The sequence below is a fragment of the Lichenostomus cassidix genome, chromosome 2 (assembly GCF_008360975.1).
Source record: "Lichenostomus cassidix isolate B80296 chromosome 2, HeHo_3.0, whole genome shotgun sequence".
In the NCBI taxonomy this organism is placed as follows: domain Eukaryota; kingdom Metazoa; phylum Chordata; class Aves; order Passeriformes; family Meliphagidae; genus Lichenostomus; species Lichenostomus cassidix.
This window is the reverse complement of record NC_139482.1, coordinates 94,040,196-94,062,556: the sequence shown is the minus strand read 5'-3', so window position 1 is coordinate 94,062,556 and position 22,361 is coordinate 94,040,196. Positions and strand designations below refer to the sequence as shown.

The 22,361-nt window shown below is 38.2% G+C and overlaps 1 protein-coding gene across 5 annotated transcripts; it reads left to right on the top strand.

Moving 5' to 3' along the window:
• The first annotated feature begins 341 nt into the window (after window positions 1-341).
• Window positions 342-21,392, top strand: C2H18orf63 (chromosome 2 C18orf63 homolog). 5 transcript variants are annotated; one of them, XM_085052439.1, is made up of 15 exons: window positions 342-927; window positions 3,601-3,770; window positions 4,408-4,486; window positions 5,936-5,992; window positions 7,326-7,437; window positions 8,191-8,232; window positions 9,169-9,245; window positions 10,639-10,748; window positions 11,399-11,495; window positions 11,591-11,676; window positions 12,245-12,428; window positions 13,882-14,958; window positions 15,925-16,041; window positions 17,606-17,693; window positions 20,975-21,392. In XM_085052439.1, exons 2-14 carry the CDS (start codon window positions 3,637-3,639, stop codon window positions 17,660-17,662), a joined length of 2,229 nt encoding a protein of 742 aa, XP_084908565.1. In that variant the 5' UTR covers window positions 342-927; window positions 3,601-3,636; the 3' UTR covers window positions 17,663-17,693; window positions 20,975-21,392. The 5 variants fall into 5 exon arrangements, with proteins under 5 accessions (XP_084908565.1, XP_084908564.1, XP_084908563.1 ...); XM_085052438.1 differs by having other exon boundaries at window positions 342-1,448; XM_085052437.1 differs by having other exon boundaries at window positions 342-1,500.
• Window positions 21,393-22,361: the final 969 nt, after the last annotated feature.

Here is a 22,361-nt window from a genome sequence, read left to right as displayed (position 1 = left end):
AGGGACATGCCACTCAGAGCAGAGGGCAGCTTGGCGGCGGCCGGGGGCGGGACTTTGCCACCTTGCCCCGCCCACTCCCACCGCCTCTCCGCCCTCCCACGTGAGCGGCTCTGGCGGGCGGGGCGGCAGTGCCGGGACATCCTGGCCGGGCTCGCTCGGGGCCGGGACAGTCCCGCCGGCCTCGCTCGGGGCCGGGACAGCCTGGCCGGGCTCGCTCGGGGCCGGGACAGCCCCCGCCGGGCTCGCTCGGGCTGCTGTCGGTGCCGGGCGCCGGAACAGCAGCTTCTCCCTTGCCTGCTGCCAGCGTTGGCCACCTTTGGCAGCGGCGGGCTGCGGGGCTGTGCCCCGTGACGAGCTGACCGCTGATTTGCAATGTAGAGCCACACTGGAATGGTTTGGGTTGGAAGGGACCTTCTAGATCATCTAGTTCTAATTCCTCTGCCATGGGGACCACTAGACAAGGTTGTTCAAAGTCCTTTCCAGCCTGGCCTTGAACACTTCCAGAACAAGAAAGACGAGGAACTATTGGAGAGTGTGCAGTACAGGGCCACAAAGATGTTTAGGAGTCTATAGCATCTCTTATGAGGAGAACTCAGGGAGCTGTCAGACTCTTTTCAGTGAGACAGGACAAGGAGCAATGGCCATAAACTAAAAACCAGGAAGTTTCACTTTAACATGAGGAAGACATTTACATTGAGAGCGGCAGAGATGGGCTGGTCGGGGCTGCCCAGGGTGGTCGTGGAGTCTCCCTCCCTGGAGACATTAAAATCCGACCTGTATGTGTTCCTGTGAAACTTCCAGGCGACCCTGCTTTGGCAGGCGGGTTGGACTAGGTGATCTCCAGAGGTGCCTTCCGACCCCAACACTCTGTGATTCTGTGATTCAGGCCCCCTGGGCAGCAGGTTCCAGTGCCTCCCCGCCCTCGCAGTAAGAAGTTTTCCCTGACATCTAAGCTAAATAATCCTCGTGCAGCTGTGGAAAAGCCGGCTGGCGCCCCAGCTCGGCGCAGAGCTGCCTGTGCCCGGCCAAAGCACCTTTGCCACGGGCACAGGTAGCGCCCAGCGCGGGCTGAGTCACAGCCCACACACACCGCGGCTGTGCCGGGACTCCGACCGGCGCTGTGCCCTGCCCTGTCCCTGCGGTGTCCCAGCAGGCAGGGGCTGCCCGGGAAGTCGCACAGCCTTCCCGGCAGGAGGCAGCGCCCCAGGGCGGGAGGCGCGCGGCTGCTGCTTTTCCCGCGCAGCCCGTGAGGCGATCCCGGCGGGAGCAGCGCTGCCACAGGAGCTTCCTCACAGCTCCTCGAAACCTCCCGGCTGTCGCCGGAGTCACTCGCCTTGCCTGGGGAGAGCTCTGCCGCGGGGCTCGGAGAGAGGCTTCCCTGCCACACCGCCCTGCTTTGCTGCCAGGGGGGCTGAGGGCACCGGGAGCAGTGCTTTCCCCTTCTCTCGGTGAGGCTCTGTCACCAATCCAGCATCCTGTTTCCCTTCGGTTTTGCCTGAGGTAAAACGTGTTTCCTTCACTCTGGTCTCAGATATGTTCCATGGCTTTGTGTTTCAGGCCAGTGTGGGTCCCCACATCCCCATGTCACGTCCATGCACAACTTGGGTGCCTCAGGACCAATAGCCCCATGGACACTCGGGCGTGACTACAGGCTGGATTTGGTTGTTTGGGTTTTTTTTTTGTAGCATAAAACTTACCCAGCGTGACCAGCTGATGCTTAACTTCTGCACCTTGAGCCTGAGTGCAAGAACAGCTTTGTACTTCACTGAAGTACAAATGTACTACCATCTTCAGATCCTGCCTCAACTTTTCAGTCAGCCTGACAGTAAGACTAGCTACTGTCCCTCAGATTGCTGCTGTTCCCAGCTTTAATAACGAGGCTCTTCATTCCGACTTCCAGGTTACTGAAAATTGCAAATATTGCTGCCAAGCTCTGGGATTTGCTTGTCTGCTTTGACAAAACCCAGGAATGGCTATTGCCTGACTGATGTTCTGTTCAGCTGAGCAGGGGCTCAGCGCTGTTTTCAAGTTCATGTCCCTTGGTATCTGAAGGTGTCATCTAAAGGTGTCATTTCTCCCACACTCATAAAGTCCTCTCTCACAGAAGGCAGTTGTGTTTATTTCCGATGATTTATAACCAGTAGTTCTTTCTTAACTGGCAGTTCTTTGTTAACTGCTACTTTTCTCTTTATCCTCTCCCCTGAAGGGAGAAGCCTTTTGCAAGCAATCTGTCCCATTAGCTTTTAAGATGTCTGGGAAGATTTAACTTAGGTTTAATACATCAAGTGGTTCCCACAGGGGAATCATCCTCAAACAGCAAGCAGGGCACCGGAGAGTTGCAGCAAGTGTTTTACAACATATCTGCCATAAAAATCCCCAATAAACATTATGAAAGCTGAGGACTCCATTTTCTTTTCCATGGTTGCATAAGGACAAGATTTTTTTTCTCATTTGTTTAAAATGGTCCTTTCCATTGAGCTGTAGCTTTTGGAATTCTCTGATGAAGTGATAGTCTTGGCTGGCATTTAAAATACCCCCTACTTTTCCTGATTGCTGAAAAAAAATTGAATTGTGTTTTGCTGAAAAACATGGAAATGTGTTTTCCTTTAAGGGTAAGAAACAAGGAAACATTATTGTCTTTTAAATTACAGTTCTAAAACACTCACCTTGTGATTGTTCTAGGATAGGGCTGAGGTTAATCTGTTTAATGTGTTACGCTGTAAAGAAAGCAAAGCAAAATCAGAACAACAAAGTTATCTTTGACATTGTTCCTCAAAATAAACTTCCAGTTCATAATTTTTTTTAATCACAATTTTAAAAATTGCTTTTCAGGTGAATGCCTGGTGGGTTCATAAAATTTGGAACCAATGTATTTATTGCTGTCCTCACTGCATTGGTGAGAGCATTTGGCAAAAGTGTTTTAGGTTTTGAAGAGAGGGGAGTTATTAAACCAGCTTTTTCTGGAATACAGTGTTTGTTCCTGGCTTTCCAACTGCTTATCTTTCTATGACATACTTCGATTGAAAAAGGTGCTACAGCTAAAAGGTGTCTTTTTCTTCAAATAATGAAATGTTAGGGGTTTTTTTTGTCATAAATATGACAAAGTAATAATATGACTCATTAGACTGAGCCTGGCCTGTGCTGCAAGGCAAAGGACACATCAGGCACCCAACAATGTGGGTAACATGACTTCATGTTATTCCCACTCACATGTAATTTGTTAGTACAGCATCAAAGAATCATATTCTTAGTCTGAAATTCTGTCTCTTTGGGTTCTTTTAGGTGGTTTTTAGGAAGTTCCAAAAATGACGGAGTTCCAGCACATGTGGCTCAGTTGATATTTCCATGATCAAACATGTACTCTGTATTTTTTTGTCTTTGTCTTTACTTTGAATATCTTGCAAATATTTTTTTTCAAGCATAATACATTTCATATAGAAAGAGGATATTCAGTTGTTTTAGCTGACCAAACTGTATTTTCTACATATTCTAAATCAGAAGATAATTGGTTATTCATTTACCTAATACCATATACTTATAAAGTTATCTAAACAAATATCTGCCTTATAAAAACAAATTATTATTTTTTTTTATTTTAAGACCCAGGTACTGCTCTGGGGCAATCAACAATATACCATGAATAGCACCAGACTCCAGTCTCTGTTCTTTGTCAGTCTGCCTGAGCTGCAGAAGCTCTGTGCTGCTACAGTAACACTGAGTTCTCAGATAGCTGAAACTGAGGCAAGGAGTACACAGATAAAGACTTGCAGGTAAAGAATTTTGAGGAGTATTATTTTCAGAAGCTGCTACTGGTTGCCATTCAAATATTTTATTAGCAGTACTAGACTTTTCTGTAATAAAATCAGCAAAATTCTTAGCAGCAGCAAACTACTAAATTGTTTAAAAGAGTATTTTCTTTTCTTAGGCAGAGGACTTGCTGACTATTGGGGAACAAAAAACAAATTTCTATTATGTTTTAAATTTCATAGGCTAAAACTAACATACATCAAATTAAAAAATAGTTAAAATCAACCTGTGTTTACCTGAAAAGTTGGAATGTTTTGTGTAGGTTGAGACTAAGTGAAAAGAATATTTGGGAAGCAGATGTACACTCCTTAGCATTCACCAAGCATTATGTCATTCCTTTCAAACAAAAAGGGGAGAAATTAGAAATTCTGCCAAAAGGAGCACTTTTGGAGAGCTCCATTCATGTGCCAGAGGCCTGCAGTCTTTGTCTTAGACCACTGTGGGTCATCTAGAACAAGTAACTCAGACTAATCCTATTTATTATACTGAACCAATGGAGACTGGTTAAAAGTGTAATGTATTGTGTTTGCAGAAGGTGAGGAAAATAAATTTAATCTGAGAAAATAAAACATTTTTCATTTCTTTCTCACCTTTTTATAGGCAATTATTATTCCTGTATCCAGAGGTCCTTGCTGCACCTGTTATTGGGACACTGAATCGAATTTCGGTTGTAATGGCGGTCAGTATCACTGTGTAAATAAGTATCTGTAGTTGCAGACTGCTGCAGGGGAGCAGAGTGCACCTCACTCAAAAGAGAGAAGCAGCACTATGTTTTATTGAGGTAAAATAATAATTTGACAGAGTTTGATGAGTTTGACGGAATTTAGCGAAGTTTTAACGGTGGTCTGACAAGGTTCAGGAAGTTTGATGGCAAGATTTGCCTTAATAATTACTGCATGGAGGAAACATGAAAAGGAAAACTGAGTTAGAATGACTCATAGAGAGACCAGAGGTGCAAAGAGTAAAGAGGGCCCTCCTATGGAGTTATGAGGTTCAGAGTAGATCCCTTTTGGGAATTCCTTTTTGGAGCCTAGGTGTGGCTGGATCCAATCTTCATCTCAGACTTGGTCAACAATTCATGCATGATGGAATTATCCATACAATATTTATAGTGTCTGAGTAGCTGCATGGATTAGTAATTCTCCATAGCATGAATTCAACATGCTATCACTCACTTACTGCAGATCACAGGTAAGGGATCTGTTGACCTTGTGTAAGGAATGATCTCTTAATTTCCATCATGGAGTCTCTAACCTTGAGGGGAGTCCCTGCTCAAAGAGCATCACTTGCCATGCAGACCAGTTTTCATACAGTCTTGAGTTCAGGGACAGTTTAGATCAGGCCCATCCTGATTTTAATATTTAAAGGGTGAAGTAGTTGGCTCCTAGTCAATAGTACAGACAAGATGGATGTCTTTGATTTAGTGCTGATATCTCTTTCTCTACTTAGGTTATCTTGTACTTTCGGGTTTCCAAAACACCTTTTGAAATATTTTTCAAGACACCTTCACTCCCTTGTACATGAGCCAGGGACTTCCCAGCTTGCAAGTTCATCCCAAGGATGTGAGGCTGTTGCCTCTTGGTCACCCTGAGCCAAAGTATGGCTAGGGGTCACTTGTAGCAGTCACATATACATGGATGCTTCTCTAATAAGTATTGTTTTTTTAAAGATCAAGGATAAGTAAAAACATTTCATTTAAAGCAAACTTTTATTTTTGTGCATTAGTGGTGTAGAGGACACCTTAAGTCCTCTACACTTTTGATGAAACCTCCTTTACAGATGGTGAACTGATTTGTGGAATGGAATGGAATGACTCAATTAGTAAGATGCCACCCAATTAGCAACAAGAGAAGCAGGTGCAGAGTTCTGCAGCTTTGTTTTGGGCAGTCTTTTGCTTGCTTGGCTTGCTTGTTAATGTATCTTTATCTATAAATGAGATTACACTATGACAAGAGCCTGCGCTAATTTTAGTTTTCTCCTTTAAAACACAAGATGAATGTTTGCTTAACTATTCCCTTGCATGATTTTAGAGGGCAAAGTCACTGTTGTACCAGAATTTGATTTACGATTTGCTAAAATACCTCTTCACACCAGACACTTGATTTATTTTTTTTATTGTTGTTTGTAGATACCATTTTACGAATCAGGAATATGTCAAGCCTATGTAGAGAGACACGGAGCTACTGTAAGTGCTGAAATATGACACAGTTCATAAGGCTGGTACACTTGTCTGCAATTGCTGTTGCCAGAGATGAGTATTTTTCACAGGCTATGTGGTTTGCACCACAGAAGTCAAGTTTCAGGGTGAATAAGACCAAATGTGTCCTGTGAATTGGGTATGGTAAGTACACTTTGTCAGAGTCAATAGTTTTAAGAAGTTTGTGAGCAATTTCCCCAGATTTCTCTGCTGCAGTTGCATCCTACTCCTACTCAGAGGCATTTGGGATTGACTTTAAGACAACATTTGGGCCAAAGACCTGCAGCTCTCCTGCTGGTGTCATCCCCCTGCACCAGTGGGGGATGTTCAGGCAGCTGACCTGTCTCCCCATTCACCTTTGGGTTTACCCAGCCTGTACAGGACAGTCTTAGGGAAACAAAATAAAAGCAAAGAGAAAAAACGGAGCCCAGGATCTTAACAGCTGATTTATTTTTAGACCATTATGCATATGATTTACTATCTTCTAGCATGCAACATCTGTGGGGTTTATGAATGTGTGTGCAGATGCACTAAAATTGCTGAGTCAAAAGACTGATTGTAACCAAAGCCAGTAGCTCTCATAATTCATTTGCACAGCCAGCTGGGTGTATTTTAATTTGTTCCAAGAAGTGCAAATGCATATGCAGATAAGCAAGACATAAACTGTTCAAATATGCTTACCTTACAGAACTGCTTTATGTTGATATGTATAGCTGACCGGTCATTGTTAGGTTTTCCAACACCAGCAGATTGGTAGTACCAAGAAGTTCCTTGCAGGATTCATTAGAAAAATCCCTCTGGAGGTGTATCACTTAACTCTTTTAAACCCATTGTAATTAGTTTCTTGACTAATGCGGATGGTCAGAAGAAAGCTCTGCAGGACAGGCAGGCAAGCAGAGCTGCTGGATGAGCGAAGCTATGTTTAGCTAATGTGATTGCTAGAAAGTATCTCCGGTCTTGAGTCTGACAGCAGAGGTAATGTCAGCTTTCAATGTTGTGCCTGTTGTCTGGAAGGAGTTGCATATCTAGTAAAGTACTCCAGAGGGTTCAAGTAATCTTTTCTCCAAGTCTATTATCAGTCCTGTGAATACGTTCTAGGAACTGAACTGTAGTGCACCTCACTTTGATTGTGCATGAAATCTAAATGCCTGTATCAAATACTGTGCTAACTTCTTTCTGTAGCTAATTAGATGAAAGCTAAAGATGTGTGGCTTTTGCTCCAAGGTGCAGTAGTAATATATTTGCTTAAATTTTGGCTGAGGCCTTTAAGAAATCTGTTAAATTATTAAAAATATATGTTTCTTTTTGTCACTGTTATTAGCTGGAAGCACCACAAACAGTTACTCCAGAGCTTCTCCAAACCTGTCTCTCCTACACACTTACAGCCAGGCTTGCACCCAGATGGAACAAGGCTGGTCATCTCTTGGTGCAAGGTATTTGACTCACTTGGGTCAGGGATCAAGCGTTTAGTTTTCAGTTCTTTGTTGTTCCATTTATTCTCTATGATTTAATTTCCATAAGTGTTTCATTCATTATAATAAATTCTTTCATTCCTTTATCCTATTACTTTTTTTCTTTAACTACATTGTTATTGTTTCTTTATCCAAGTTAAATGATTCAAGTTAATATTCTGAATGGACATACCATTCACTTGTTCATCTTCTTCCTTATCTTTGTAAAAGATCAAATAATTATGTCAACTGAATGCAATGTACCAGATTAATAATTTCCAAACCAACTGCTGGTTTGGACGGTGAATGTCTTCTAAAAATTGGGCCTTTTTTTCAGATTTATGCTTTCAGCAGTGGCAGTCCTGCACATGGTTTGCAGGCTTTTCTAAACAACCACAATAACAACAGTATCCTCTTCTCAGTATCTTCAAAATATAAGGGTCTCAGAAGGAAAACAGCTGATTCAGGAGCTGCAGCTGGAAGTAGAGGGTTAGGAGGAAAAAGCGATGTATATATTGCTGTCCACTAATATACTTTTATCTGTCTTTCATTCTTACAGAAGATGTTAATGAATCAGTGAAAAGTTAATTGATAGAGGGGATTTTGTCTCCTTAGAGGGAACACACTTTTCAGCATTTTTGACAGACACAAAAAACCTGTGATTCTCCTTTTTTTTGCATAAAGACTTTACACATATGATTTAGAAAATAATGTCTGTCTATTCCATTTATTAAGGGAAAGACTTTTTGTCTCATTCTGGAAGGCAAAATGCTGTTGGTAAGTACAATATTCTGTTAACGATAAACTTGAGAGAGAAAGGTAAAGTTAAGGACTTTCATACTGCCACAATCTTGGCATTAGCAGCACAGTGTGTTTGGTTTTCATTCTGAAATAACTTCTGTCAAATTACACTTGGTGGCAGATGATGCTCTGTCTGTAATAGCTGTCAGCTCAACTGAACCTTTGGAAAATTACCCACAAAAAAGGTAATTTTTAAATACTATGAATCTACAGCCATTGACTGAAATTTTCCATTTCACAGGCATGATTATTGCAATTAAATGCACTTGCCTCAAATTATGAGTCTTGCAAGTGATGTGAAAGTTCCATAACAATAGATAGGAAAATGAGCTACAGTGACTGTCCACCATGTACTATGTTTGCTGTTTAGAAAAGTGAAGTCACAAAGCATGCTGTTTAGCTATTGCAAAAATTACAAAGTAATATTTTAATTCCAGTATAGAAGCTAAAGATTACATTTGGGGGTATTGGAGCCTAAATTTGTTCCAGAGATATATGTTGAGGAACTCAGAGCTGAGTGAAAGTTCCAGAGGTGTGTCCATAAAGTCTTTCCTTTTGACAGCACCAGGATAGATAATACTGGGCTGAATGACTCTGTGCAGAAAATAGTTATATGAAGTGCATTTGCTTTGAAAATGGGTGTTTATTTGTCAAGGATACGAGTATCATGCACACAGCTGCACAGCCAGCCTTGAATTTCTGAGTTACTGTATGACAGTAATTCATTATATTTATTCTTCACTGGTAAAATGCACCTAATTTTAATTTGCATGCTGAGAAAGTCTAGCCTTTTGATTTTCAGACACAGCATTTTGACTAACAATTACCTTAAATAAACATTTGGGTTAGCTTTCTGTCTAAGAGATGAGCTGTAACTCAAAACAGGGCGTTGTGCTTTCTTTTTCAATTTAGTTGTAGACCTCAATGTGTCAGAGAGACAGCTTTGCATCAGTGTGGAGCCTTGCTCAATTCGGCTGCCACCCCCTGAGGTACAAGCCAGTTGTATTTTCTATTACTGTGTTTGTTTTATTACTCTTTATCTTCTTTACTGTTAGGTGACTTCCAGTTAGCATGATGGGGATAGAAGTGCCTAGTTCTGATTGCATAGAGACATTAACCCTATTCATTGACTGTCTGCAGAGGTTATAAAATCATAACATCCATATTGTATCTATGTTGATGCAGTCTAGCAAGCACTGTAAAGCTGAGATTCTAGGCTAAGAGAACTTTCAAAAATGCTAACAGTATAGCAATGACATATCTTTGTGACTGTAGATTTCCTTCTAGCAGTGTTTTCTAAGAAAGCTCTCAGTCACACTGTAGTACATAGACAGTTTTGAGTAACAAAAATAAAACCACAGGTGAGTTGTCAGCACCATGTTTAAAGTTCCTGTATATGGTTATTATGGAATCTGCTTCATTTCCATGCAGCTTCCAGAATACTGGAGCAGCCAGGACTATGCTGCTTGTAAGCATAATTAATTCATTGTTTTAGAAACCTTGCTTGAGGTTGAAAACTTATCATCCTTTTTGACAGCCATATCACCTGTGGTGAATATGTCCATACAAGCAGGGCCTATTTGTCAGATTTGCTGGTTTCTTCTAAAATAAATATTTCTGATCCAGACTCTACTTTCTTAGAATAGAAGAATAGGATTCCTTCTGAGACCTGCTTGGGGCAGCATAAACATTAAAGCTATCTATAGGAATCCAGTTCCCAAATGACACAGTTCAATGATGGAAATGATCATGATATGGCTTTATCTGTTTGATCCTTTCAATACTTTTCTAAAACAGAAATGGCCAGGTTTTCTTGTCAGTGAATAATTGAAAACCCTGGTAGACCACAGAAAGATAAAATGTTTCTGAAATCTTTGTCTCAATCTTTGATTGTCCCCTACAGTCAAATTCTGACACTGTGAAAATATGTGGTGTTTTTTGACTTCTCAGAGGATGAACCTGCATATGCCATTAGTTCTGTTCCTTGGATATTTGCTCTTGATTGGGCAAAGTGACTCACTCAGTTACTAGAATGTCAAGCATGAGTTTCTGATTTGTATTCTAAAAATGTGCAAGAAAGTGAGACAGCTCTCAGTTTAAGAAATTCCTTCTATTCTCTTATGAAACCATTTCAAATAAACTTTAAATCTCACTGATTTCAATAAACTTTAAACCTTTTACTCATGGAAGTGAAGGCTCTAACATAAGGTAGTGTGCAATTTGATGATGGGAATATCTTCTGAAATAACCAATCTGTGAGAGCTGACAAAAGAATAATAATTTATTAAGTTTCAGTGTATTGTGATACACAATTATTTTTAAAAAATATAAATTTGTACTGCTGTAGAATTATTTGCATATAAACTCTCTTTCCTTTTTAAGTTGGAAGATTTTGATATTTCAGCAAACACTGTAAAGCTGTTTGACAGCAATGAAAATACAGTTATTCAGCAACATTCCATATTAAGTAACTGGTGCTATGTGTTGCCAAGGTAAGAATCTGTTTACATTTTGGCAGAAATAAGCATTTCCCAGAATGTTTGCACTACAAATTGTGAATTTGATACTAGTGATAAGAACACTTCTGTTTTACAGTCTGTTTTACATTCAAGAATATTTTTGTTTGTTTTTATTATCTCATTAAGGAAAATAAGAAAAATTAATCAACATATCAGAAATCACACATTTTAATACTATTTCAATTTTACTAATCTTTGTGCTACTTCTATGGTATGCAAGACCATCAATTTTTCTCAAATACATTCTAAGCAGAAAATGTCAATTTAAAGAAAAAGTATTTCCACCTTTGCCATGAACTACGTCTGGTTTTACCTACGATTTTTCATCATTAATTATAACAAAAGTAATTATATTTGGTTTTTTTTTCTACATTCACTGCTAGTGAGCATTGTAAGAGAAATTAGACTTGTAGGTGCCAAGTTCTTTTCCATACTTCAGGAAATATTGCTATTGCTGTGTCATGAACTTATGAGCTAAAGGAATTAGCTCTCAAAAGATAAAAACAATCTGTAAATACTCTGAATGCCAAAAATGAGATTTTTTTCCCAAAAGGCTAGTATTTTTTCAGCTGGATTTTATGACACCCTTTCTAAGCATCCCTTCTTTCTTTCCCTGTGCACAGCATGAAAATGGGTCAGATCATAAACATCAGCCATGTAATTCCTCCAGAATCTCCTTTCCGTTCATATAAAGAATTTCAGATGCACTGGAAGAGTCTGGTGAGAAATACACACACTGCTTTCATTTTTCCCTCCCTTTTTTGTTCCTATTGAGTTTGTCCTTGTAATACCCATTTGTATTTGGTTTTTTCAAGTACGGATATATTCTTCCTGAGGATCTTGAAGAGACAAAAATATACTTGAGTGTTTACTTCAAACCAATTGGGGAAAGGTTTTTCACGTATCCTTTCAGAAAATATCTGTTAAGTTTCCTCTCCCACACTTTTAGAAAAGCTCTGCTTTTCATTTTTGAATGTGCCACATTTTCTTTTTTCAAAATTTTATAGATGTCAGTAGAGAAGTGTTTCACTAGACAAATTAAAACAAAATATTTATTCAAGTCTCTGTCTCAGTATTGAATAGTAGGAAGTCAAATAGAGCAATTTGCTTCATGGCTTCTGTAAACACAATAATGCCACTCTAAATGCTGATGGAGAAGAAAGTGGTATAAAAGAAAGTTAAATGATGTAAAAATCTGGCCAACAAAGATTTCTTTTAAAGAGATTTTTCCTGCCAGGAAAGACTAAGGATTATTTATATTGAGTAATCTTTGCTATCATAGATTAGTGTGGTATAATCATGCTGAAGTCCTTTATAACTTTATAACCTTCAGGCCCTTAAGGGACTAAGTACTTTTGTTCACCTTTTAAAAAAGCTGTAGACATACTCATTCTCTCTTCTCAACAAAGATGATTAATAATTATAGAAATCTAAAGAAACTTGTTGTATATCCCTGAATGCTTATTCAGGTACCCGTTAAGTTGCATTCGAAGTCAGCCAGTGCAATATTTCCCTAGAACAGATGCAGAAAGCGTAGTGAACTCTTTTCTTTCTGACATGAAGAACAATCTTTCACAACTGTGTGGATTTCCAATAAAGATGACAAGTAAAGCACTTTATGCTGCAAAGGAACTCTCCAGGGCTTCAGTGCATGTAAGGCTTTTTTATAAACATATTAATGTCATGTACTTTTTCATGGTATGAAGTGATCTTTAACATATTCAGAGCTCAGTAAGAGCACATAACTGCTTTTCACAACAGACAACTATCAATCCTTTAACTTTTAATTAATGTGTAAGTAAAAATAGTATTGTAATTTGCCATTGTTATGTTAATCTTCACGTTAGAAATATGTTAAAAATGGATTTGGTGTTAATTAGTTGCTATCAGTATTTGCAATTCTATACATGTTTTTTAACAGTTTGATATCCAAAACTTTCTCAAATCCCTTCTGTAATAACAACAGTAATAACAACAATAATTACAACAGTAACATTATTACTATTGTTGCTATTTCAAGGGCATGTGATGACAGGACAGGGAGGAATGACCTTAAACTGACAGAGGGTAGCTTTAGATTAGATATTAGGAAGAAATTTTTGCTGTGAGCGTGGTGAGGCACTGGAACAGGTTGTCCAGAGAAGTTGTAGGTTCTCCATCCCTGGAAGTGTTCAAGGCTAGGCTGGATGGAGCTTTGAGCAACCTGGTCTAGTGAAAGTTGTTTCTGCCCATGGCAGTGGGGCTGGGACTAGATCATCTATCAGGTCCCTTCCAACCCAAACCATTAGTGATTCTATTATTATTATTATTATTATTATTATTATTATTATTATTAATATTATTGTTATTGTTATTGTTATTATTACAATTTATATAAAAACTGAAAAAAAACCTGTGTGGACATAAGCATTTTAAAACACCAAGCTGTAAGATTTACTCCAGGTCTGGTGATGGAAAGGAGGCAAGTAATCAAAACTTCTTTAATTTGACGTTGTGACAAAGGCTGAGACTGAAATTTCTTTGGTAGTAGTGTGTGAAAGAAGAAATGAAGTAATTAATTCTGAACAAAGAATAGTGACAGAAGTTGCAGAGGTTCTAAAATAGTATAATCCTCTTTCAGAAAGCAGTTACTGTTTATGTCTCTTCAGTGATCAAAGCCAGAATGGGCCCTAAGTGTCATCTGCAGTTTTTATAGACATCCAAACAGTCTTTGGCTCAGAACACAGAGGCTCTTAGAAGTCTTAAGAAATGAGGAACTCTGTCAGTCTAACCCTCTGCAGACCCACCAAAAGGGGTAGATATTATCCAGTTGGAAAGCACTAAACCAAGATAATGACTGTAATTTAAGTTTTTCCTTCCAAGAAATACGATATTCCAGCATAGTTTATAAACAAAGAACAGGAGCAGGATAAAAAAAAATCCCACTTAATTTATAGTGACAACTAAATATTGTTTAAAAATGTAGTCATTCTAATTCAAAATATGGAATTGTATGCTTATATTTTGTGATGTGTATTAGGTTGATATCATATAGTGATGCATTAGGTGGTACTATCAGATCTTTAAATGCAGTTCATTCAGTTTAGCAACTCTTGCTGTGTTGCAGGAAATAAAACCGAAGCATACGAACTTGGACAGTGAGCTGGTTTGTGTAGTATCACTAACTCAGTCTCCTCCAAGGAAACCGGCTTTGCCTGGGATTCCTTCTCCATGCAGTACGGAAAACAGCCACTGGATGGAGCGTTTGATCAAAGAGCCAGGAACACACAGTTTTTCGAGTAGCAGTAAGAGTGCAGGAGGGATTGGCACTGAAGCAGCAGAGAAATCAATGAGCAATAAGCAAATACCAGGAGTACAAGAGTTACCAACTGCAAAATCTTTAGGAACACCTGTAAATTCAGCCTTTGAATCCACCCCCACCAAAGTCAGCAAAATTATACCAATTTTCAAAGGAAAGTTGATGCAAATGAATGGAAAGATCACAAACCAAAGAGACAGGAAGAAAAGGGAAAATGCTGAAAGACATTCACCAGTAAAAAATGTAGGTGTTTCATCTTCTACACTGTCTGTGCACAAGTCCAGCATAACTCAGGTTTTCAAACACATTCAAAGTAGACCAGTCAAAAATTCTACTGATAACAGTGTGCTTCAGGCAAAGAACACAAAGACACATGCAAAACATGGTACACCCATATTCCGATGGAAAACCCAGTGTGGTGGACAAACTGCTAATTCTGACTTTTCTGAAAACTCAACTTCAGGTGGGAATCCCAGTGAAGTCAATCAAAAAAAGGCAAATTCTCCCTTCTTTCTTAAGAATGTTGGGCCAGTGCTTCAGAAAACAAACACCAGTCCATGTCTGAATACATATGAATCTCCTACTTCCAGTGCAAGAAGGGGAAAAAAGTTTGCAAGTCAAAATACTACTCAAGTTCTCGAGAAACAACACCAGTCGAAGGAAGTTCATTTGCAGATTTGCAAATTAGACAATGAAATGACAAATTCCAGTTTGTCACTGCAACAAACAAAGAGATCAAATAAAGGAGCTGGGTTAAATATTCATGAATCTGTCTTCAAAGATACAGTGTGCATGGCCAAAAGTGAAGAAAATAAAGCAGCATGCCACGCTAAGGACTGTATTGCTGAGACAACCAGTCATCATTCCAAACCTAACTTTGAACAGGTACAGTAAAGAACAGGGCTCATTCTCACTGCTTCTCACAAATTCAAAAACAGCGTTAAGCAATAAAGAGCATGACTTTCATCATGTTCTACCATCATTCTCAATATAGTTCTCTAAAATTCTACCATATAACTAAATGTTTTCAGCCACTGCTGCTTTTTTTCTGAAAGGGAAGATGATTTACTGTGTTTTGTGGAATATACACTTCTTTTATTTGGGGCTTTTATGGTGGGGTAATTAGTTTTCTTTTGTTTAAGACAGTTTATCAAGGTCTGTGTGAGGTTAACATGGTGACATTTTTTGGTGTTCAGTCTCTCTTCCTATAAAACAATATTGATGAAATAATTCCTTCTTCCTGAAAGGAATCTCAAACCTCGTCAATTGTGTAGTGCTGACAGCAGTTGTGTGTAAGGCATTGTGCTGCTAGACAAACATGGAAGTTTTGCAAATATAAGCTTAATTACAATTTCACAAGTTGCAGCAGGAAAAAAAAATCCCACTGAACATGAGGAAAAAAGTCTTCAGAGTGAGAATAGCCAACTACTAGAACAAGTTGCAGAGGGAGGTTTTTGGGTTTGTTTCAGATTCTCAGAACTTCACTGAATAGGGCCCAAAGCAAGCTGACCTATCTATGAAGTTAGCTCTGTTTTGAGTAATATTTACAATTACATGACAGCTAGAAGTACTTTATAACCTAAATTTTCTGTGATTCTCCCTCCATTTCAATTAAATAAATAGTTGAGTGGATTTCAGTGCAATTTTTATGAGGATGATATCTCATGTTGGGTACATGGATGAAATGTCTTGTGCTTATCACTTTTTTCATCTATATAATGTAATTGGTAAGTTAGCTTTGTGTGATGAGGACACCTTTTGAAAAAGCAGATAATTTCAACAGTTAGAAAACTTGTTCAAAGTGTTGTGGGATGTGTTTGCTAATGAAGGTATAAACTTCTATACTTCAAGATGATTGCAGGGAACAAGTACCTGACATGTGAAACACTGACCTCAAACCTGACTTTGCCAGTCAAGGAGAACAACATGGAAGCATCTGTAAAGAAAGCTTATGCCAAAAGAAGACAGGTAAACCCCTCCCACGTGTACACTCCTTGGTTCAATCCAGAAGGACCTGAATTAAGAGATGAGAAAGATATTTAAAACTTTTTATCACATTCCAGTTGAAATGGGCAAACTAAGAAATCTTACTGAGTTTGCTCTGGATAAAATTAACAGTAACCATTGGGTATGATACTGTCACTTGAAGAGTTCATTTAAAATGTTTGTCTTGAGCAAAAGATACTACTGAAATGTTTATTGAATGTTACTGTTTCTGAAGCAGATTTTCTGATTCTACAGAAAACAGTTTTATCCTGCCCAGTATAACTCAGGGCATTCTCAGTGGCTCTGTGAGTTTCTCATCTAAAGGGCTTGAATTTAGCAACATTCTCTAGAAACAATGTTCTGTTATATTTTTAAAGCCAAATACAAGCCAATTCTAGAAGATTTAGCTGTAATTAAAAGAACACAGTCCGTGCTCTCCGTGCGTGCAGCTCAGAGAAGGCCCGTGCAGCACCCCCAGGGGCCTGCTGGAGGAACACACTGACACACTCATAGCCCAGAGCTCGAGCTGCAGCAGGGAACACAAAAGTTTGTGTGGGAAGCGCCAGCCCAGCTGCTCTGAGCTGGCCCCATGCAACTGCAGCTGGGAAAGGCCCTTCCACTGGGCCACAACTGAGTCACTGGTTACAGGCCCAGCACTGCAGTGCTGCAGCAGTAGAGTCACTCTCACAAAGAGAAGAAAACCAGCAACTAAAAATAACTGTCATTATAAGAATAACCATCTTGTTATTTCACTCTGGGTATTGAGGGGAGACTTCCACCACAATATGAATTAATGCTGAAGTCCTTTGCCTGGCATTGGGAATGACTGAGACACACCAGGGCTTGTGAGCATGGAGAACTTGTAGCTGGTCTGGCAGCACTGCTGGAAAGGAGAAGGGGTACTGTCCTGTCCTAGTCAGGTGTGACAAGTGGCCCGTGCATTCCTCACTCTCCAGGCAGGCTGAGAGGAGCACAGGTACTTTTCTGAGCCCTGCAAGATATTCCTGGGAAGTGTCAGGACACTGAAAGTTCTCACTGCCACACTGCCACTGCAGCACTGACACCACTGGGCTCAGGGGAGCTGAGTGCACAGCTCTTAGGCAGTTTCAGTGGTGTGTCAGCAATAGGAAAGAGACTTGTCTGTTAACTGGGGTAGGGGTGGACTCTCTGATGCTTATTTGCCTGATTCCTCCTGTCTCCAGATTAAAATTTAATGGTGCTAACTGGGGACACTGCTAAACACATCTCTGAAGAGTAAGCCTTTGTCATTATCTCAAAAATGATCAGTTGGTTTTGAAAGTTATGGTTGCCAGCGTGTAGAGTATTTTCAAAGTAGCTGTGATCTTAATTATTTAGTCACTGTACTTATAACCATATTTTAATTTTTTTATATTGGAAAATAGAAACTTTTATTAAGAAAACTTATTATTCAACTAAGCCTTTCACTCAGAAACAACTTTTTTAGTTCAACTGTTAGCTTAGTATTGCTGCTTCATTTTCTTTACCGGTTTTTGTCCTTTTCTGTTTGTCTTGTTTTTGTGAGCAGAAAGAAGAAAGTTATTCAAAGTTAAAGAGAGCCAAAAGAAGTAAACCCTCTTCCTAAAGTGTTCTGGTGTATTGAAAGAAAACTCTGGGTATGTGTATTACAAATTTTAAATGTTTTTCTTTTATTAAAATAATGTCACATGTCTGTAATAGTTCCTACTCTTTTGGATCATGATGATGATATCAGCTGTCTACAAAGGAATCACTTAACTAAAGAAATGGCTTCTAGAGAAAGCTGATGAGGTAACAGAAGCCAAGTTTTATTGGACAATAGCAAATAAAGCTTTGCCTTTTTTTTTTTTGTGAAACAAGCAATGTTAAAACAAAGGCATTTTGTACATTCTAGAACTTAGAGTTTTATACAAATTTGTGTTTTGATTGGCTCATTTTTCTTTCATAGTAACATAAACCTGCTTTTTGGACTTCAAAGTTTGATTTGAATCTGAGCTGAAGTTAAAACCATAAACCATTGAAGTGGAGCTGTGAATATTATTTGATATTTTTGCATGAAATGAGGTGGCTAAATGCGTTTTTGTTGCCGAGATCGAATCAAAGGACAAAATTTTCTGTCATACAAACGGAATAAATTTAGTTTTGTGACAAGATATTTCAACCCACATTGTGGGTGGTTGTCAGTAATAGTTTTTCAGGATAAAGCAAGCTTGTCCTGTGAACATTCCTTTGAATATTAAGGATACAGCATTAGCATATAGCATAAGAACCTCACTGAGTTTAGGGACTGAATGACTATCACAAGTTGTCAGTTGTAAAACATGCAGGAAAGAGTAACCTATACAGTTAACTGTTTCAGAGATAAATAGGAGTATATTTACTCAGAAGAAAATATTGAAGTAAGCAAGATGGTCACACAGACAGAACAGCACAAAAATGTCTATTACACAAAGCAAATAGAAAAACAGAGCAATAAAGAAGCAAGATATAAACTACATCTTTTAACCTGGCTTTTAGCTTCAATGGAAGTGGTAACAAGTAGCCAAAAGTGTTTTTTGTCTCAGAGATGCACTTTATGTTCTTTCTTTCCTTATCTGGATATATTTCCTCCAGTGAATATATATATAATTGTCTGCTTTTCCTAAAAAAAGTCAATTTTATGGATAGAAACTTTCCATCTATGGCCTTTATACTTGGTATAAAGCATATTTGGTATTTTTGGTATTCAGCATATTTTGTCCCTGGGTCTAGCATTTCATCTCTCCTGCTTCAAGCCAGGCAGTTCAAGCATGGTCCTTCAGAGGTGTTCTATTTTAGTTATCAGCACAGATATCCATAGCTCCAAAGTCTGACTTTCACAGAGGACTGATGAGCAGAAGTGGTGTCTCTATAAATGGTCAGAACTTTACTTTCTTTTTACTCTGACGTTTTTCTTATTTATGAGTTAAATGCCACAGGATCGAGTTGATTGTGGTAGAAAACGCTTAAATCCTGGAGAGAAAACAGTGTCTTCCATATAGTGTTTAAAATATGATTTCCAAGCATCCCACTGGTACGGGTTCTTCATTGGTGCTGATGATTTAAAAAGAAAACTGCAGCTAAAACAACTTCTGCTGTTGGATTTGTGCCTACAGTTTTGATTCTGGAAAGCTTTGCTCTAAATTCCTCTATTATGTATTATTACACATGCATTCAGAGTGCATGTTTTCATTTGAACACTTGGGAATTACTTGTAAGTTTTCAAATTTACTGTGTAGCAAGATTTATGTGTGAGAAGTCCTTACATTGGAATTCAGTGATGTAGTCAGCAGGAAGGACTTTGTTCTATAATTCATGACAATAAAAACATTTTTTACAATTACCTTGCAAAAAGGGTTGGTTTTTATGACTTATGTGCCAAGTTGCACAGCCTCTTGACTTGTCCAGGAAATCACAGCATAATAGTAATTTTTTTCTTTGTTTTGTTTGAGTGTCTTAATAAAGCAACAGGAGAGAAGTACTTAACCTTTTAAGCTGAACATTTGATTCTAATACTAAGAGTCTTCATGCTTAGTTCTTTATCAATGAACGTCATCCTATCATTTTCAAGGTCAAAAACTGCTGGGAAAGGGAAATTTGTTTTCTAAGACCAATCAGAAAAGCAGAGCTTCCAAAGGACAGCATTTACTGCTGCACAAAGATGTCTTAAAAGAAGCATTTGCATAATTGCAAATGTTGGTGGAAGAACAGATATATTAAAAATGGCAGCACTGAAGGTCCCAAGCCTTTTCCACTGATCTCCAAAACTCTTCCTGTTGTTCTGGTCCTGTGCTGCAGTGAGACACTGACTTTTGGTTTCAGCTGCCAAATTTCATTTAGCAAATGAGAAGATACAAATTCATCACATAAAGTAATAACAGTAGTATTTCACCAGAAAGTATTTGCTGCCATTACTGTAAGAATCTGGTGTGAACATAAGAATATTGTAGGAGGTCCACACAATTGGAATTATATAAAAATTCTCGGCAGTTTTGAGCTGAGATTTACTGGACTGTTTCTTCTAAAAGAAGAAGAAACAGGGTATCCCTGTTTTAGGGTATCCCTAAACCCACCATTTAGGAATTAATCTTATAATATGAATGCTATTCTACAAAAATTTCAACAAAGCCATCTTTCAAACATTTTCTTGATGTGAAATAGTAGGTGGAAATAATACCTTTTCTATGTAGTGAAAATAGTTGGTTTCATTGAAAAAAAAGATTCTGAAAATGTTCAATCTTTCAATGGGAAAGCAGTTTATTTTATGATGGTAGAAAATTCCACAATCAAATCTAGTAGCAGAAATAACCTTTGGACTGTGTGCATCAGTAGGTTGTTAGTACCTAAGTACTTGAGACATGCTCAAAAAAAATTTGCTATTGTAACATTTTTTTCTGTTATCCTATCCACTTTCCATTGCTACGGGATTGTTTTGGGTTAGGAGTTAATTTATTGCATGGCTGACAATTTACAAATGCTAAATAATAGTTTCTTAAAATTCTGTCTCTTACTTTCTTGTAGAGTTAAGGATGAGGTTCAGCGGCTTGACCTCAGCAGGTTAAGAAGGTTTGAATAGACTTGTGCAGCAGAAGTTCCTTCTTCCAAAACCACAAGTGATTGTGATATTTTGAGGACTTTAAATTAAAAAACCCCAGATCTAAGAGAAAGGATAAATCTGTGCATAATACCACTAATTTATCATGGAGAGAATTCCTTCTTGTTCTGTACAAAAATGCACACATTTAGTTTGGATGCCCTGAACCCAAACATTGTAAACAGAATGCAAAGAGGGGTGTGGGAATACAGCAATATTTTTTTCCTGCTTATTAGTCATACAGCTCTCAGTTGTCTTTTGGTTTCTTCTATGATGTAAACTTTTTCTGTGTTTTCCTCCATTCAGGTTCCCAAGAGGGCAGTAACATCCTTGAGGATCTCTGAGCTTTGTGTATTTTGCTGTTTGTCACTGGTAGCTGTTTCTGGATGAAAAATTGAGGGTTAAATACAGTCAAGTGAATCCATGTATCATCAGCTTCTTCAGACAGTTCAGGTTAAAAAGCCTCTAATGCATTTGAAAATTTAACTAAATTGTTTAGGTTTTGAATCACATTATGTCTGTCCTGCTATTTGCTTACACAGTTAATCATTCTTCCAAATTATTTTCTTGTTTCTAGTCGGGTTTTTAAAGATATAATATTTAATTCTTTGCTACCCTGTCTGGGCCAGTTTGTTTCATCAGTAAAAAATTTCTAAATAAGTTTTCCTTGTCAAGTCAAATGGTTAGAAAATAAACAATTTTATTCCTAGGGGAATAATTTAAAGGGTGGATTTTACTCAAGCTTCATTAATTCTTCTTGTAATTTTTGACGATTTTTGAGATGTGAAACTGCTCTGTAAAAGATTTTTTTTGTTTTGTGGGTTTTTTTTTTTTTTTTGTTGTTGGGAGTTTGTTTCATCAGTAAAAAATTTCTAAATAAGTTTTCCTTGTCAAGTCAAATGGTTAGAAAATAAACAATTTTATTCCTAGGGGAATAATTTAAAGGGTGGATTTTACTCAAGCTTCATTAATTCTTGTTGTAATTTTTGACGATTTTTGAGATGTGAAACTGCTCTGTAAAAGATTTTTTAAGTTAAATTGACAATATCATTCTTCAGGAGTTCATACATAACCTGTAGTTAGTTGCCCTTTGAGTAATTTTATTGCCATAAGTGTGTCTTCAGTGACCTACTTCAAGGTGCAAATACAAATATATTCCCATAATTGTTGTCTCATAATCGCTACTTTGAAGTGAATATTATTGTGTTACCTGGAAAATAAGAATCAAATGTCACACTAGCTCCTAGATTCAGACATTACAGAACTGTAGCTTAACATTTGTTTTGGACATACATTTGCAAATCTTTTTTTCTAAAGGAATTAATACAATGGGACTTTCTGCACTTAGTGAAAACTTTTTTTTAAGTTTATATTTCAATAGCTGTGTTTCTATTTATCTTATTCTTCAGAGCTGGATTTTGTCCTACTGTTATAACAATTTTTGGTTTTTTCTCAAATGGTGCTGTTAACATAGCTCTAACTTCAGGGTGCCAGTGTTTAAAAGAAAGTGGGCTCTTCAACAACATGCCATTTTCTTATACAGAATACAAAAAAATACAAGCCAAGACAAATACTAAAAGAGGTTAGAGCAATATTCTCAGCAAGAAATCAAATTATATTTGCATTTTGTCTGAAAATTAGTATACAAGGCTACTTGTTGAATGCTGTGGTTTAGTTACCTTTCATTGGTTTG

What these genes read in the sequence shown, in the direction of transcription:
- C2H18orf63 (XM_085052439.1), top strand. Translation starts at nt 3,637, where the DNA reads ATGAATAGCACCAGACTCCAGTCTCTGTTCTTTGTCAGTCTGCCTGAG. An exon ending in TGGTCATCTCTTGGTGCAAG is followed by an intron (nt 7,438 to 8,190) that starts GTATTTGACTCA and finishes CCATTTATTAAG; the next exon opens with GGAAAGACTTTTTGTCTCAT. An exon ending in TCTCCAGGGCTTCAGTGCAT is followed by an intron (nt 12,429 to 13,881) that starts GTAAGGCTTTTT and finishes GCTGTGTTGCAG; the next exon opens with GAAATAAAACCGAAGCATAC.